The 17,802-nt window shown below is 37.2% G+C and overlaps 3 protein-coding genes across 3 annotated transcripts in view; 2 read left to right on the top strand and 1 right to left on the bottom strand.

Annotated features, from left to right (window-relative positions):
• The first annotated feature begins 1,101 nt into the window (after positions 1–1,101).
• borcs5 (BLOC-1 related complex subunit 5) lies at positions 1,102–3,028 on the top strand. Its single transcript, XM_065292387.2, has 5 exons — positions 1,102–1,271; positions 1,400–1,493; positions 1,642–1,785; positions 1,870–2,027; positions 2,144–3,028. The coding sequence occupies exons 2-5, from the start codon at positions 1,436–1,438 to the stop codon at positions 2,369–2,371; spliced, it is 588 nt and encodes a 195-aa protein (XP_065148459.1). The 5' UTR covers positions 1,102–1,271; positions 1,400–1,435; the 3' UTR covers positions 2,372–3,028.
• Positions 3,029–3,183: 155 nt separating this feature from the next.
• On the top strand, positions 3,184–5,949 carry rlig1 (RNA 5'-phosphate and 3'-OH ligase 1). Its single transcript, XM_065291774.2, has 7 exons — positions 3,184–3,376; positions 3,675–3,792; positions 3,919–4,014; positions 4,955–5,071; positions 5,156–5,353; positions 5,510–5,679; positions 5,761–5,949. The coding sequence occupies exons 1-7, from the start codon at positions 3,287–3,289 to the stop codon at positions 5,947–5,949; spliced, it is 978 nt and encodes a 325-aa protein (XP_065147846.1). The 5' UTR covers positions 3,184–3,286.
• Positions 5,950–6,408: 459 nt separating this feature from the next.
• cep290 (centrosomal protein 290) overlaps positions 6,409–17,802 on the bottom strand; it is a 39,177-nt gene continuing 27,783 nt past the window's right edge. The window contains exons 40-53 of the mRNA XM_065291775.2: positions 15,691–15,819; positions 14,652–14,797; positions 13,851–14,006; positions 13,468–13,591; positions 12,172–12,306; positions 11,944–12,030; positions 11,696–11,860; positions 11,026–11,148; positions 10,776–10,948; positions 9,134–9,275; positions 8,957–9,030; positions 8,783–8,877; positions 8,640–8,698; positions 6,409–6,602 (exon numbers count right to left, since the gene is read on the bottom strand). Coding sequence (XP_065147847.1) covers positions 6,414–6,602; positions 8,640–8,698; positions 8,783–8,877; positions 8,957–9,030; positions 9,134–9,275; positions 10,776–10,948; positions 11,026–11,148; positions 11,696–11,860; positions 11,944–12,030; positions 12,172–12,306; positions 13,468–13,591; positions 13,851–14,006; positions 14,652–14,797; positions 15,691–15,819 — 1,797 coding nt within the window. The 3' untranslated portion in view covers positions 6,409–6,413. The remainder of the gene's footprint in view (positions 6,603–8,639; positions 8,699–8,782; positions 8,878–8,956; positions 9,031–9,133; positions 9,276–10,775; positions 10,949–11,025; positions 11,149–11,695; positions 11,861–11,943; positions 12,031–12,171; positions 12,307–13,467; positions 13,592–13,850; positions 14,007–14,651; positions 14,798–15,690; positions 15,820–17,802) is intronic.

Raw genomic sequence — 17,802 nt, 5'->3', positions numbered from 1 at the left:
ATTATTCCTATCACAGTTACCACAAAAAATGCTCTGGTGCCTATTTTTACAAAAAATAATCAACACCCATAGAACATTTCTCAGTCAATCAGAATAAAGCATTCAAAAGGCCCGTGGTATAATAACATATATTTCATGATATACCAAACAAATTCTCATCTTTTGTTCTGGTTTACAGCTTAACATAAATTAAAAGCGTGTGCTTGGTGTTTATATACTCTCTGTGTCTGAGTTGTCTGAACAATTCTGAATTTTAAATCTTACAACAATTTATTTGACAAATAAATAAGCTTGACCCAACAATAATTATGGGTGGGGTTAAATATATTTCCTACCTGCTGTGAAAGCTATAACAGGTACAATATTTGTATGCATTGAGAAATCCATAATAACAAGTAAACGTTGTAAAACAACGTTGTAAAACAAATATTTTTTGTGGCTTGATGATTATTATTAAGATAAATATATAACATGTATTGTTAATATATCTTGGGCAGCTGCACTACTTCCTGAACTTCAGACAGCTCCTTGTTTCCTGTCTTCCATTATTGGACAAACCTCAGTAGTCACAAACAAACTGATTAATCCAGGTGTGCCTGACCTCAGTAGTCACAACAACAATAATCAGACACACCTGGATTAATCAGTTTGTCCAATAATGGCAGACAGGAAACAAGGAGCTGGCTGAAGTTCAGAAAGTAGTGCAGCTGGGCATAAAGCCTATTTCATCTGCCTTTTAGGGGCATACTATACAACATACATTCCATTGCAGCAATGTTTAGTGTTAAGATACGATCAATTAATTGATTTGATTTCTTTAAAGGTAAAATTGTTAAACAGATACTATTATAGCATATAATATATAAAAAATAAATAAATACTGTACAGCTGTTGATGTAGAAATAGGCTTCTTCAACTTCATTCGGAACTGCAATAACCTACAAGCGAATGACGTCAAATTTCCGCGAGAGCGAATCGAACGCTGACGCCTCCGTATGATTTCTCGCGGTACTTTGACGTCATATTTCTGTTAAATTTTGCGGGGCCGCATGAAGTGCAATATGGCCAGTGAATCACGTCAATCCATGGTCACATGTAAACAAACCCATGACGTCATCACCGTGCGCTCCATGTCACCAGACCGGATGCATATTTTTAACATTTAGTGATAATAATACCGTATTTGTGTAAACTGCGTTGAATTTTTCAGTGTTATCGGCCTCAGCTTTGTGATTTATCGTTTCACAACCTTTGTTGTGAGTAAGATTAAGGTACGTAATACACATTTGTTAAAAATTTAAATAAATGTTTAATTATATACGTATCCTATGTATTATGTGTACATATCGGTCTTTACATTACTGTATGTGTTGATTGTGATTTGTTCCCTTGTTTTTAGTGGGTTAGTGTGTTGACTACATAGATTCAGTGCACCATGGGTGCTGAACAGAGTGGAGATGCTGAACACAAGCATTCAGACTTAAACACTTCAGGTACTAAATGTTGAATCAATAAAAACTGTTTATTTGAAGAGAATACAATGATGATCAGTGTTTTAAATAGATAGAATGTAGGTATCTCTTATTATCTAATATATGTTATATTTGGTTTTATCATAATTCCTCCCTTATGTTGTTTCAGTTGTACCCTCTCCAGCAAAGCAAAGGGCCAAAATGGACGATATTGTAGTTGTAACCCAAGGAACTCAGTCATTGCGGAACATCCATAATGATCCCGATGTCATAAAGCTACAAGAAATTCCCACCTTCCAGCCTCTTCTCAAAGGTACAGAGCAAATTTGCCAGCTAATCTCTGGAATAAATTGTTCTTGATAACTTGATATTTCAACTCAGTCTCTCATCAACTCAGGTGTGCTCAGTGGGCAAACCACTCCCAGTACTGTCTGTTTAGAAAAGCTGGATTCAGCACAGGTACTGCAGTTGTGTGTGCGATATCAAGATCATTTACATCAGTGTGCAGAGGCTGTCGCATTTGACCAGAACGCTCTGGTCAAGAGGATCAAAGAGGTGCCTATCCTATCATTTCTCTTAAATTATTCACCACAAATATCTTTACATTATACTGTTAGAAGTATAGAGTTCACTTAAAAATGTGTGATAAAAATTGTGTTTTTGCCCTAAAGATGGACCTGTCAGTGGAAGCGCTTTTCAGCATCATGCAGGAGAGACAAAAACGTTACGCCAAGTACGCCGAGCAGATCCAAAAGGTCAATGAGATGTCCATGATTCTGAGGCGCATACAGATGGGCATCGACCAGACGATACCCCTGATGGAGCGTCTCAACAACATGCTACCTGACAGTGAACGTCTAGAGCCGTTTAGTATGAAGCCTGACGGAGACATGAAATAGTTTGCAACACACCGTGGGATTGTACTGAATGACTGGTGCTTTGTAGAGACCTACTAAGGTCTGGATGATACCTGTGGAGCTTTGTTTTGCACTCTGAGAGACTTGCCTAGTTGTTATCTGTCCAAGTTACATGGGACATATTGTAAAATTATTTAAAAAAATACCAAGCATGTGTACATATCTACTTGCTATGCTTAAATTAATGATACTAACATATAGTTCTGCCTTTGTAATTTAAACTTTTATTGAAGGAGAAATCGTGAGTCATTAATGCATATGATGCTCTTGCAATTCAGAGGCCATTTGTTGGCTTAAATACTAAAATGACTAGCATTAAATTGTTTTTTAGTCTTTCTGTTTTCAGGACTGGTTGATTTTAGTATACACTTAAAACAGCAAAAACTTGTGATCACTTGCTTAATTAAGTTTTATCATTAGTTTAGACTCACTACAGTTGCTATGTAATTCACATAATGTATTAACGTTGATATAACAAATAACGTAAAAATTTAATATTAACATAATATATAATGATTGTAAGATAGTCAAAAGTTTTACAGGACATTTACACAAATTTTGAATATAATATAAATATTATGTTTGTAAAAAATATTGGCAATGGCAAAATAGTATTAATAAAACGTGTTAGCATTAAAATAGCTTAAATTTAATATGCAATTAATAAGATAATTAACGTTGTTTTTTTCTTTCAGTAATACTCTTGATTAATAGTTTTTCATCGGAACGTTTCAATCCTCAGTCTACAAAATAAACCGTTCACTCTCCGTGCCAGTAGGCGGCGACAACGAGCCTTAACGTAACACAACAACAGAACGAGAGGAGGAAAATAACACTGAAAGCATATGAACTGCTAATCCGATTTAATCAATAAAGCGCAAATAAACAACACTAATAATGCGACGATTGGGTTCAGTGCAGCAGAAAATCCCATGTGTGTTTTTGACGGAGGTGAGAGATGAACCGTCCAGAAAACGAGACTGTCAGGTGGGTTTTAAAAATCTGCATTTATCACACATTTCACATTACCAGAACCCTTTAAATTGTTATGAATAAATGATGTGCCTGAATATGACGCGTGTCTACTGTCCAGTGTTGCAGCGTCATCATTTTGAACGTGTCGATTATTCTTATTTACTGAATTGTAGCACGTTTTATACAGCAGACACACTGTTTATAAAGCACTAGTATGTGTGAATAAAATCATTACACGTTTTTATACCATTTATTAAATGATTTATTCTCCAAGCTGACGGTGCTCACACGCACTATTTTTCCTGTTCAGCAATTTCAGGTGGTCGCCACTGAGCACGTGAACCCTGCAGCTCTCGAGGCTGATATTCACTGCGCAACTGCAACGGAGAAGATTGATGGGACCTGCTGCTACGTCACCAAATACAGGGGTATAATATTTATAACGAGACAGAAAATTATCAAATTATCACTTCTTTACAGACTTTATTGAAAGTAATTTGAAAGCAATATGATACTCTTGATGATTGAGCTTCTACTGATTGTTTTCTTTAAAGGGGAGATATATCTCTGGGCCCGCCTAGACCGGAAACCCACCAAGCAGGCAGACAAGAAATTAAAAAAGTACCAGTATTCGCAGAAGACCTGTAAAGGTATTTTTGTCCTAAACCCTTAAAGGAATATTTCACTTTCATAAAAAATCCCGATAATTTACTTTTTGAGGAAAATTTTCCAGGATTTTTTTAATTTAATAGACTTTATTGGATCCCAACAGTTTACAGTTTCAATTCCGTTTAAAATTGCCGTTTCAACGCAACTTCAACGTCACTAAACGATCCCAAACTAGGTATAAGGGTCTTATCTAGCAAAATGATTGTCATTTTTGGCAAGAAAAATAAAAAAGAAGTACTTTTAAACCACAAGTTCTCTTGCACTAGCCGTGTGACGCGCAAGCCTGACGTTACGCATTACATAAACACGTTGAAAGGTCACGTGTAATGTATGCAAAACTACCGCCTCAGTACTTACAAGTGTGAAGAAAGAGGACCGTTCAGACGTTGTTATATGTGGAATGATACTAAATAATGTCTTTTTGTCAGTTTATTCTTTAAAATGTTCCCCAATTGTGCGTTTCATATGTAACCCGTGACCTTTCGAGTTCCAATGTAATTACGCAATACGTAATGTTACGCTGGCGCTTCACATGGCTAGTGCAAGACGTGAAGTTGTGGTTTAAAAGTACATATTTGTTATTTTCTTGGAAAAAAAATTAAATCGTTTCGCTAGATAAGGCCCTTTTGCCTTGGTTGGGATCGTTTAGAACTACGTTGAAACTGCACTTTTAAACTGCATTGAAACTGTAAACTGTTGGGGTCCCAATAAAGTCTATTAAACTGAGAAATATCCTGGAATGTTTTTCTCAAAAAACGTAATTTCTTTTCGACTGAACAAAGAAACACATAAACATCTTGGATGACATGGGGGTGAGTAAATTATCTGGATTTTTTTATGAAAGTGGAATATTCCTTTAGCACTAAAACATTTTAAAAACATTACTTAATCTAATATTTTTAATTTTCAACCAAAATACAGGCTTTGTGTGGAACGTAGATGAAGATTTCCGAGAAGTGCCAGAGTCCTGGATTCCTGCTCACGGGGTCCGGCATGAGAACGGTCATCCAGTACCTGACGAACACGGGCACATTCCAGGTCAGCTGATGTCTTCACAACACTCCTTTCTCGCTGATGAAAGTAGACACATCCATTGACATGCTTATATTCTCCTTCATGAAGGCTGGGTTCCTGTTGACCATTCCAATAAACAGTACTGCTGGCACGCCTCTGCGGTTAACTATCCCGCTGGTGTGGCACTTGTCTTGAGGGTACAAGGGAAAGAAGAAGGACTGCTTGAGATTGTCAGTGTCCCTCTGGCAGACCTCATGGAGCAAACCCTAGAGCTCATCGGGACAAATGTTAACGGAAATCCATATGGCAAGTATTTTACGTTTCATTTATGTCTTTAAGCTCCACATTTGATGATCAAGATTCATCAGAGTGTTTGTTTAGGTTTATATTCGCTGGGAATTAAACCCACAACCTTTAAGGCTTTGGCTGTTATAGCAAGTCATTGACTGTAGAATTCTGTAGGTTTGGGAAGTAAGAAACATCCAATCCATGTTTTGGTACCACACGGAATCCTACAGATCAGAAACCCCCCTCCAGTGGAATTCCAGCAGTTGAATTCCTGGTTTCAGGAATGTCAGGAGGGTCGAGTGGAAGGAATCGTATGGCACTGTAATGATGGCACACTTATAAAGGTAAATGTTTTGGAAATCCATCTTTCACCACTTATTGGTTTAGCTTTCAGATTAAATGACCGTTCAAATCTTGTTTTCCAGATACATCGGCATCACCTTGGACTGAAATGGCCGCTTAGTGACACTTTCCTCAACACCAGACCCGTGGTCATCCATGTAGACCAAACAGAGCCTGAATCAGATGTCTCAGAGAAGGACTTGTTTAAATTTTTCTCCAGCATAAATGGACGACAATTTTGCTGCATACGGGACATCCAGTTTGAACCCTGATCCCCTATTGTTTGAAACTATCAAACATTCCTATTTAGTCTTCACATATGCAAACTCTTCATTCTTCAAGCTTCATTGATAACACTTAATATGACAGGTGTGTCATTAATAAAATGTCACATGTTTTTTATGTTTAAATATGTTAGGTAGTAATGACCTCAACATCAAGAATTGTTTTGTACATTGATATTAATTTATTACATCTAAGGAGTCTCAAAAATGAGGCAGTGATGGTTAGATTGTTTGTTTTGTGTAAAAGGCTAAAAGCAAACTTTTCCTTAGTAAGGCACAAGTCATAAATATTGTAAAACCGAAGCATGAATACTTTACAAAAATAAATATGCAGCTACTTTATATAAAACATTATAATGTAAGAATATAAAGCCACATTAAAATGTTGACATATTTTGGTTCCAATTGTGCAGCGGCAATAAAATATACAGCACAAGTTGTACATCTGTCTGTTAGCTAATAGATACATCAACTGGAATTTCAACAGCCACCCCAAACCGATCCGACAGTTTCCTTAACTGTTCCTCAAGCACAATGTTTTTCTTCACCTCCAGATTGTAGTTGAACTTCAGATCCTCAAGTTCTTCGAAAAATGTTGGGTCAAAGTTTTCCAGCTCGCTGGTCAGTTTTCTGACCTCATCCTTAAAAATAGAAAACATTTATAAAGTGACCAAATGATCTGCCACATTTAAATTAGTTAAGTATTGTTAACAGTGATAGCCTCTTAAGGCAGAGGTCTTCAACATTTTTACTTTTAAATGTATTACATTAAAGGGATAGTTCTCCCAAAAATGAAAGTTAATATTATTTTTCCTACTATGGAAGTGAATGGGGTCCACAAATGGTTTGGTTACAAACATTTCTCAAAATATCTTCCTTCGTGTTCATCAGAACAACGAAATTTATACAGATTTATAACAACATATGAGTAAGTAAATCGTGACTCAATTTTAATTTTTGGGTGTACTATCCCTTTAAGACTGGACTTACTTTGTTATGATGGTAACATTACAAATTTAAATAAGCATTTTTCAGATCCACAGATACTGTACTACATAACATTTTACATTTACTGAAAGTTTTACAAGTTTTTTTTTTAAATAACTTTTATTATTGGTAGTGTTGAGCAAAGTTTAATCACATTCACATACAAAATAAAAGTGAGTTTTTGCATAATATATGTGTGTACTTATTTTGTACATGTAAATACACACACATTCATGTATGCATTTAAGAAACTTTTACATGTATGTGTGTATATTTATATGTTCTATATATTTCTATAATTAATTTATAAATAATATATAAACGATTTATTCATAATTAATTTATAGAATTTTTATGTATATATTATATATACATGCATGTTTGTGTGTTTAAATATACAATAATTACAAACAAACATTACACAAAAACTCATTTTCATTTACTATGCAATTAATCAACTAGAAATGCATAAATCAAAATTAAATTAAAATGAAAAACTGTAGTTTGCTTTGGAATATTGTGTTTTTACAAATGACTTGTCTGTGAACTTCATTTTTTTAAATTAATGTGCCCTCATAATCTTTAATTAAAAATGCAAATCTCCTCCCCTCCCCAAAATGATTTCTCTTTACTTCCGGTCATATGGTATGGCAGGTGGGAGAAGTCCGGGAAAAGATCCCAGCGATTAGCAACATGACCAAACATCAAACGATCCAATCTATCATCGACGGACGAATTCAGGCTCAGCCCAACCTTTTTTGTAGAAGCTGTTTCGCTTGGATATACGTCACCACAGGGAAAAATTTGACCAGCACTACTTCCGTCATGGCGACTTTAAAGTGAATCCTACTCGCATCCTTATTCCATTACAGGGCTCGCAAAATTTCTAAATCCCTGGTAGCCCTTTGGGCAGGCACTCTTCAGTTTTTGGTGGCCAGAAATTTTGCCAATAGGGCCTCTAACCACAATGTTTAATCTGCTATTATTAGTATTGATAGTAATGACTGACAGGACGAAGTTGGAGGATTTGCACAAAAATCCATGACAAATCAGTACGGATTGCTTCCTTTACTGCGGCTTCGCCCGATCGCGAAAGTGAAAGTAAAACTCGAGCGCGCGCTCAAACTCAATTTAAATACCCAATGCCTGAATTTCATGCACCACAATTACCCATCCAAATCTGTGAGAGGATACATAAGCATTTAAATAATTTTTTTCCTCCCTATAAGTCAAGATAGCCCGACGGGCAGGGCGGGGATGCATTTTGATAGCCCGACTGCAAAGCACAATGAAAGCGATGCGGTGCGATGCGTTAGTTTTTCCAGGTGCATCCACGAAATGTGAAACGCCCCTAAGGCTCACTGAAAAAAAACACTTATCTCCACGTCAGCACCTGATGTGTGTAATCAACGGCAGCGTGACGTAGACCAGCGTAGCCCAAGCTTAGGGTTCGGTTCGGTGGAAAAAAAATTACGATTCGGCCGAACCCGAACCCCGTCAAAAAGCCCAGTATTCGGCCGAATCCGACTCCTGGATTCGGTGCATCCCTAACTAATACACAATTACACACCAAAGGAAATGTAAAAATGTGAATTGGACAATAGGTACTCTTTAAACTATATTTAAAAGACCCACCACAAATACCACTACGCACCCCCTGTTGAAGACACATGTCTTAAGGGATTACCTACCTGCAATTTCTTTTTATCATTTCGTGCCATTTTTATCTGTTCCTGGAGCTCATTGTATCCTAGATAGAGAACAGTTCATAGGAATTGAAGATTGTAGAAACAGCACAATATCAATTTGATGGAGATATCAGTATTGAACTTACCCGGCCCTGTAAGGTTAATTCCATACTGCTCATCGTACCTTTGGATCTGGTGAAGAAGTTGAGCTTTGTCTCTCTCAAGCTGTTTATTACTCAATCTAAATTGGAAATATTTGACCATGAATGAGCATTATCTTACAGTCAAATCTACTAACATAGCCCTGTTGAGAGATTTACCTCAGCGACTGATATTCCTTGGCAAGACCTTCATCATTTGTAGCTTCTATAGGAACGTTTTTTAGGAGGTCTACCTGTTAATACATTTAATAGAGAGATTAAACAAAGTGTTTTTTCTGTTTGAACATACGAATCTTCACCACCATGATTTTAGTGAATTAATGTGAAACATCTCACCTGCTCCTTCAGCTGGATGATGGTATTTTGTGTCGATTGTTGTTTCTCGTTTGCCTCTTGTAGTTGTGCTTTCAGTTTGGATATGCTGGAGTTTTTCTTTGAGATGTCATTTTCAAGTTCTTTCATTTTGTTTTCAAATAGTCTATGGAGAATAACACAGAATAAGGAATATTGTTTTCACCTACATGATAATGTTACACACATACAACTTTTGTTTTATCCATGAGGGTAAAACTGAAAAAAAAATAGCGGGGTACGCGAGACCCTGGTGGTTGGCGAGGGAATTGCAGGGGGTTGGTGAATTAATGAAAAACAATTAATTGATCATTAAAATTAAATTAAAAAATAGAAAAACTTTAAAACTAAAATAAAAAAAAAACACTAACAAAAATATATATTTTATTTGTTTAACCTGCATGTCATGTGACCATAATACAACACTAAAATATATCAGATAAATAAGAACTTGGACAGATAGGTTTTATAAAATTTGATGAAGGTTCAATCACAGGTAATAATAACAATAACCCTGTAAAATACTAATGATAAAAACTTAATGAAAAATAATTGTTTTTGAAAGTAACAAGCAAATGTGCAATAAAATTATTACATAACTCATTTCCCACCAGCATTTTGTATTTTTAAAGTTTTTTGTGACTTTCACAAAGCATTTGTGAAAAAACCTTGCAGGAAAATTTCACAAAACCTTTCAGGAAAAATTTCTTCTATAAATGTACAATATACAATAAATGTAAACATACAATATATTTAAAATGAAAGGACCCGCTCTGCTTTTAAACAAACAAACAAATAAACAAACAAAACAGAAAAAAGTTTTATAACCTCTTAACTCTTTCACCGCCAGCGTTTTTCGTGATTTTCACAAAAGTTTAATGCCTTCCAGAAAATGCTCCTTTTTAAATATATAAACATACAATATATGAAATAAAAGAACAGACCATCTGCTTTCAAACAAAACAATCAGTTTCATCCTACCTTCATGTGTTCTGTTTTTATCACCTCTCAAATATGTGTAGGTTTCATCAAAAACACCAAATTTTGAGCAAAAAGCTGAGATAATTCCATTTTTGTGAAGGACTTTTGATAGAGATCAGATGCAGAGCGATCTTTAAAACATACACGGACATACAGCTGTTTGCCCAAGGCAATACTTCCGGTTTTTATAAGTTGCAGGTAGCCACCTGGTGGAAATTGCGGTATTGCAGATTGATGAGATAACTCGTCAATGGCGGGGAAACAGTTAAATATGGGTAGGTTTCTTCAAAAATACCAAATTTAGCAAAAAGCTAAAAAAAATTTTTTTTGAAAGGACTTTTGTTATAGATCAGATTCAAAACTACGAGCAAAACATACACTGTGTTTACAAAGTTATAGAATTAGTTGATGGTTCAGTTTTGTAAAAAATTTGGTAGATGCGCCCCCTAGTGGATAATTATAGATTGCCTTAAAAACTCGTCAGGGAAGCGTCATTGGCATGGAAATGTTTTCTCTTAATTTACAAGATAAGTTGTCAATGGTGTGGAAAGAGTTAAAATCTCAGGGGGTACTTCACTTAAATAATTTAGATCAAGGGGCCTCGGCTGACCAAAAAGTTCGAAAACCCCTCCAACAGATAATATACCTGGAGACCACTGAAGATTTCCAAGTTTTGCTATCTGCCCCTTCTAAAGATGGCCCCTTTGACTGGGCGAATAAAAGCTTCTGATTGGTCTCCTCAAGCTCCGCCCTCAACTTCTCATTGGTTACTTCAAGGCTTGCCTTTGCGACCCTCAGCTTCTCCACGGCCTCCGTCTCCTACAATTTGGCAAATACGTTTTAAACATTGTATAAAGACTACATATATTGGGATTAAGGGGAAGTAAATGAAAAACCTTTTTAATATCTTTACGCAATCGTTCGTTTTCCATCATGACTTTCTCTATGTCTTTGGTTTTTGACTCGAGTCTTGAGTTTAGTCGTTCCTCTAGTTTTCCTTTCATCTTTTCATATTCTGCCTGTAACAAAGAGAAGGAAAGGTGGTGCATCACTTTTTTGGATACTTTAAAGGTGCATTGTGTAACTTTTAGAAGGATCTCTTGACAGAAATGCAATATAATACACATAATGATATTATTAGTGATGTTTAAAGACCTTACAAAATAAACTGTATTGTTTTATTACTTTAGAATAAGCAGTTTTTTATTCTACATACACCGTGCAGTGTCCCCTAACATGGAACTCACCATCATGTTTCTAGAGTAGCCCTAAATGGACAAACTGCTCTATAGAGCATGTTTTGTCATTACGTTGTCTCAGAAGATGACGTGTTTGTCCTGTGGTGGCAACCGTAGCTTCACTATGCGCTTCGAAAGGGAGGGGTGAGCTGTGGACTGCAATTCACAGCCTCACCACTAGATGCCGCTAAAATCTACACAGTGGACCTTTAAAGCTAAAGTTTGAACATGCAACATTTTGGTTGCCACCATCAGTCCAAATCTTCACAACGTTGTGCTGTATCCAAAAATATACAAATATAATATACAAAGTTGTCACAAAACGTACCTTAAGTTTCTCATTGTCCTTTTCCAAAGTGGTAAGCTGCTCCTGAAGGTTGGCTGCTGGTGCTTTTTTCAAGGTCTCATTCTCTCTCTGAACTTTCTCTACTACTCTCTTCATCAGTCCGATGGTCTTCTCAAGCTCAGGTATGGTTTTCCCGCTGCGTCCAGACTGTATGAGAGCAAAAAATTAATGTTTTAAGGAGGTGAAATGGTCAGTTGAGAATATTTACTATTACTATTTCTTTTACACACCCCACGAAGATGGCCGAGTTTCTTCTCAACCTCGGCTTTTTCCTTCTTAAGAACGTCGCACATCTCTTTGAGATCAGACACTTGATCCTTTTCAAAACAGAGAAAAAGTACTAACCTTAAGTAAATAATGTGTTTAATACAATTTTACTTTACATTTGGCCGTGGGCAACTTTTAGGTCGCTTCTAAGTTGGCCAAGTCAAAGAAACCCAACAACAGTTTTACTGTACTTTTAGTCGGGGTAAGTCTTTGTCTGCTTGCTCCAGTTGAAAGCGAAGCTCCAGGTTCTCTGTGGACAACTTGAGGTTCTCTTTCTGAAGCTCATGTTCCCTTTGCAATGGAGTACCAGAACCTCTGCCAGATGTCTGCAGAAACGATGAAAAATACATTTTGTAATGCACATTTTCATGAGCTGAAAGTAACCTGTTCAAAAAATGGGACCCAATAATTTGGCAATTGTATTTGTAGGATAGAGATGATGTAACAAGGTTGCTAAAGCACAAATGCAAACAGATTTCTGGCTCTGGAAGGGTAAACTCACAAGCAGAAAGCCAACACAGCTAAAGGATTGAAGACTGGAAGCTTTACAGCAGCATGATGTTTCATGGGAGATCCTACAGATGTACCTTGTAAGGTTTTTCCGTTTTGCTTTTCATTATCTGTTTTTTGTAATGATGAATGACCTCTGATGCTCCAAGGAGGCCGGCGGTGACGTCAAGCTCTCTTTCAGCAGTGTTCAGCTCTTTAGTCCTGCAACCTTTTAGGTTTTTACTTGGGTCCTCAACTGAAAAGGATTTCTTTTCCATTTTACTCAGCGTTTCACCGAGTGCCACTTCGTCTTCCTTCAGACTCTCTCCAGACGTCTTCAGATCTCCGTTTTGTTCACCCTTATTCTTTAAAGTCTGTGACATCTTTACTTGTTGTTCTTCCGACTTAGCAATTTCTTGATTTTTTTCTTCTTCTAATTTTGATCTCTCTGTCTTATCTTCTAAAACCTTCTCAGTCATCTTCTCATGTGTGGTCTCCTCCTCTCCATCAGTTTTGGGCTCCACTGACGTTTCTTCCAGTGCGCTTTCGCTTTCTTTGAAAGGTTCATCCTCTTCTTTATGTGCACCTTGAGTCCCTTCTGCATCCTTGTTGTTTTCATCCACAGATTCCTCTTCTTGAACTTCATCTTCTGGTTCGCTTTTGTCAGCATACACCTGATCTTCTAATTCTACATCTATGTCACTTTTATCTTCATGAACTGATGTATTCAGATCTGCATCTTTTGTTCCAGGAATTGTGTTGTTTAATAACAAGGGCTGAGTCTGATTACCTTTACTGACATCACACATCATAGCATTAACAACATTTGAAGACCAATAGAGATGAGATGGTGATGTCAAACGTTCGTCCTTCATGATCAGAGGTGGAATACAAGTGTAGTAAAAAGAAATGGGTTGAGAGGAAGAATGACTTTGTAAGCAGACATGGGTGAAAATAATAGTGTTGTTGATGTGTTAAAAATTGTAGTGTACACTTACAGACGGTCTGGATAGAGGCTCTTTAGATAGTTGGGTCTCAAGAGAGAGAAGCCTTTCCTCTAGATAGCGGTTTCTAATGATGATGTCCTCCATCGCAGCATCACGCGGTAAAGCCTGCTGTTGCCTAAACAAACAAACGTCATCGTCGATACACTGTATTGACAATTTTCACTCTGTAGAAAAGTTTGTCCATTTAGGGCTACTGTAGAAACATGACAGCGACTTTCATGTAAGGAGACCTGCTGTGTATGTAGATAAAAACGGCTCATTCTAAGGTAATAAAAATTATACAGTTCATTTTGTAAGGTCTTTATACACCACTGATAATATAGTTGTGTGTATTAAATTGCATTTCTGTTTATTATTAATGCACCTTTATTTACCTTATCATTCTGATTTGTTCCTCCAGTTCAGCATTTCTTCTTTTAAGCTCCTCGATCTCTCTGTCGGTCTCTAGGGTCCGTACACCAACAACCTGGTCTGCGGTTACTCCTTTCATTTTTAGCTTTTTCTGCAGATTTAGCTTCTCTTGCTCCAACCTTTGTAGACATCAGCCAACATTCAGTATATAGAAATTGGAGTCTATACTGTGCTTTGTATATTTCAGATTATACATAAAAAATTTCCCTTATGGTGCTTTTCCATTGCATAGTACTACCCGGTACATTTCAATACACAGGATTCCCACACCTTAGTTAACTTCAAATTCAAGGACCTTTTAAGGACTTTCCAGGTCCAATACCCTCAAATTCAAGGACTAAATGTGGGGACACATTTCAAGTGAGAGCAAGGTTACATTTAAAGATACATTGTTACAGTTCGCTTAACTGCGGTGACACTTTGGGGACACCTCCAAGGGTAAGTGTCAACCAATGACAAAGACAGGGTGAAAGGGGAGCCAGGAACTACAACCCTTTCAGCTGTGAAAAACATCCACATGCCGAGAATCATGAGCGTTTGATTGTATCAAATTTATGATGATGTCACAACAGTAGAGGCGGCACAACTGTAACGATAAGTCTATAATCCCACCCACTCTGAAGTGGCACTAAACTGCAATAGAAAAGCAAATTGAGCCTAAATAAATCGAGGTGAGCCCAGCCGTATGCTATCGCCCGCGTCGCACACAATCCCACAAAAAAGAAAAAAAACTTTAGATACTAGATTACTTTTATGGTTCAGACCTGCTGTAAAGTTCCTTTATGGTTGTTAATTGTTTGGACAGGGAATCCACTTCCCTCTCCTTCTCTTTAAGAACGTTCCGCACCTTCTCCATTTTGGCCTGCCACTTTTTACCTTCTTCCCATCGCAATATTTCTTCTTTAGAGGACTGCAAATATAACAATAATGCATAAGCTTAATGTTTTTAAAGAATTATACATTGAGATTTATTTTATAACTTCAGATGTATTAAAGGGGACATATCATGAAAATCTGACTTTTTCCATGTTTAAGTGCTACAATTGGGTCCCCAGTGCTTCTATCAACCTAGAAAATGTGAAAAAGATCAACCCAGTAACTTAGTTTTGGTAAACCATTCTCTGCAAGCATGTGAAAAATAGGTCATTGAAATGTGGCTCCCCTTGTGATGTCAGAAGAGGATAATACTGCCCCTTAATCTGCACTATCCAACCACGGCACTGCCATTTAGTGCAGAGATCAGCTCATTTGCATGTTAAAGGACATCAAAATGGCACATTTTTGCTCACACCTACAAAGCGGCAATTTTAACATGCTATAATAAATTATCTATATGGTATTTTGAGCTAACTTGACATATGCACTCTGGGGACACCAAAAATTTATTTGACATCTTAAAGCAACAATATGTAGTTTCCATGTAAAAATGACTTACAGCTCCCCCATGTGGTTGAAAAGCGCAACAGTGCCTGGTATCAGACACTCTTCTGCAGACTGGGGGAGGGGCGGGGCTGTGTTTCCTACCCTCCACCGCCACTTTCAGAGTGTGCTTGTAGGAGCTAAGAGGCTGCTCAGGTTGCAGCAACAGTACAATTTGTCCAGTTAAAAGTTGTTCTATCACTGAAATAATTTTAGAGACATTATTTAAAGGTAAAAAAACTACATAGTGTTGCTTTAAAAAAGTCTTGTGAAATGTACCCTTTAACAATAATTCCTGATTCTGACTGATGCCAAGCAAATAACAGTGATGCCAAGCAGATCTAGAGAGCATTGTGAAGTGTCGGAGATGTTTAATTCTGTAACCTTGTCTTCCTTCATGGTGCTTCTCTTCTCTGTGGGCTCTGAGATACTTCTCTTGTCAAGCTCCTGCTCCAACTTACGGATCTTCTTCTGGAGAGATTCAACTGTGGGACCGTCGCTCTCAACCTGAGCCTACAAACATAATAAAGAGCACATTTTATTACAAATACTGTATATAAAGATATACAGCCTATGGCGTAGCTACAACATAGAACCTCGACTATAAATGAAACTTAAAGATGGGGTGCATGATCTCTGAAAGCCAATGTTGATATATGAAATCACCTAAACAAACACGCCCCTACCTCAATAGAATCTGGACCTTCTTTTGATAGACCCGCCCCACACATACGCAACCCAGGCAAAGTGTGTTTTGGTAGTCGGCCCGACTTCATTTTCCAAACTGTTTTTTAAAAATCATGCACACCTCCTTTAAGGTAATGGGACATTTCATGGCATAGTAAATTGACCATAATTTTTTTAATTAATACTAATTTGCAAACAAAATAATTGCACCATGTAATGCAGAAGAACATGGTATGATATATTACATAAGTTAAACATTGCTGTTGCTTTTGTAATTTGTTATATTTGTTATATTTTTTCCATAACATTGACTATGCAAACAAATGTAAAATTGGGCCACCATTGTTTCCTCCCGAGGGCCATGAGCTCTGATAAGAGAGAGGAGCTGTACAATGGTGTCTAGACGTATTCACTGTGGTGAAAGAAGAGCTCTGTTCAACCAGACACTGTGAAGACACTGTGTGCTTCTCTGTCCGAGCTTTAGTCTGATACAGTTATTCCTACTAGCAGAGTGTTCATGTAACTCACTGGTACAGAACTGCAATAATAGAACTTAACTCTTTCCCCGCCAGCATTTAAAAAAATGTCCCAGCCAGTGCCAGCATTTTTTTATGATTTCACAAAAGCTTAATGCCTTCCAGAAAATGTTTTCTTTAAATATATAAACATACAATAAATCAAATGACAGAACAGACCGTCTGCTTTCAAAAAAAAAGTTTAATCGTACCTTTATTTGTTCTCTTTTTAATACACGTAGATTTCTACAAAAAGACCAAATTTTGAGCAAAAAGACTTTTGATAGAGATCAGATTCAGAGCGATGATCAAAACATACACAGAGTTTGAAATGTTTGCCCTAAGGGGATACTTTCAGGTTTTATAAATTGGGTAAGAGCGCCACCTGGTGGATAATGGCGAAAATATTAATTGCCGGAAAAACTCGTCATTGGCAGGGAAGAGTTTTCTCTATGGCAAGGAAAGAGTTAAAATGTCACTGGGGCAAACACATACGATAACCTTGTATTCATGACTACCAGCTGATGTCACTCACATCTCAAACTTGTCTTCCGCCATTTTGAGTACCTGAAGCGGTTGCAAAAAGAACTAGAAGCTACACCTTCAATATGTTGTGAGCATCAAAATCGCTATTTTTACAACACTAAGAAGGCTCGACACAAGATGATGCTTTGCTCGAAGTATCACCTGTGGCTCTACACGTGAACTCGAGCATTAATAACATTGTTTGTGTACACAGAGTTTACTAAAAAGAAGGTTTTGAACAACTGACTTTGGTTTTTTTGGTGTTCGCTCGCTGCCATCTCGCAAGTAAAGATGTATCGATCTCCGAATGCGACATAAGGAGTGGAGAGTAAAGATGGATAGCTCCTAAAGCAAAGTTCCATATAAATGCACGGATAATTCGTTGTCTTGTCGCAAGTGAAAAACAATATTGACCTTCTAGTTGAAAAAGGAGCCTCATATGAGATTCATTCATTCGCATTCGGAAATCGTGTCTGGCAAAGATGGCGAGCGGACACCCTAACAGCCAAAGTCAGTTGTTCAAAACCTTTCTTTTTAGTAAACTCTGTGTACACAAACAATGTTCTCAATGCTCATGTGTAGAGATCCAGGTGATACTTCGAGCAAACTTTCATGTTGTGCCTTCTTAGTGTTGTACAAATAGTGGTAGTTCGGTAGCAGCGAACAGCGGCTGGAAGAACGCATCAGGGATCGAGTAGGCATCCCACCGTAACCAAGAAATATTTTTTTAAAGTAGCGTTTCTTTTCATGACAGTCGAGGTGCGAAATG

Source organism: Paramisgurnus dabryanus, chromosome 23 (assembly GCF_030506205.2).
Source record: "Paramisgurnus dabryanus chromosome 23, PD_genome_1.1, whole genome shotgun sequence".
Lineage (NCBI taxonomy): Eukaryota > Metazoa > Chordata > Actinopteri > Cypriniformes > Cobitidae > Paramisgurnus > Paramisgurnus dabryanus.
Note: the sequence above shows the minus strand (reverse complement) of the source record. Positions and strands in the feature narration are given on the sequence as shown.

Coding starts and splice junctions, on each gene's coding strand:
- rlig1 (XM_065291774.2), top strand. CDS start 3,287: ATGCGACGATTGGGTTCAGTGCAGCAGAAAATCCCATGTGTGTTTTTG. Junction 3,377..3,674: donor CCAGAAAACGAGACTGTCAG/GTGGGTTTTAAA, acceptor TTTCCTGTTCAG/CAATTTCAGGTGGTCGCCAC. Junction 5,072..5,155: donor CGAACACGGGCACATTCCAG/GTCAGCTGATGT, acceptor TCCTTCATGAAG/GCTGGGTTCCTGTTGACCAT.
- borcs5 (XM_065292387.2), top strand. CDS start 1,436: ATGGGTGCTGAACAGAGTGGAGATGCTGAACACAAGCATTCAGACTTA. Junction 1,494..1,641: donor TTCAGACTTAAACACTTCAG/GTACTAAATGTT, acceptor ATGTTGTTTCAG/TTGTACCCTCTCCAGCAAAG. Junction 2,028..2,143: donor TGGTCAAGAGGATCAAAGAG/GTGCCTATCCTA, acceptor TTTGCCCTAAAG/ATGGACCTGTCAGTGGAAGC.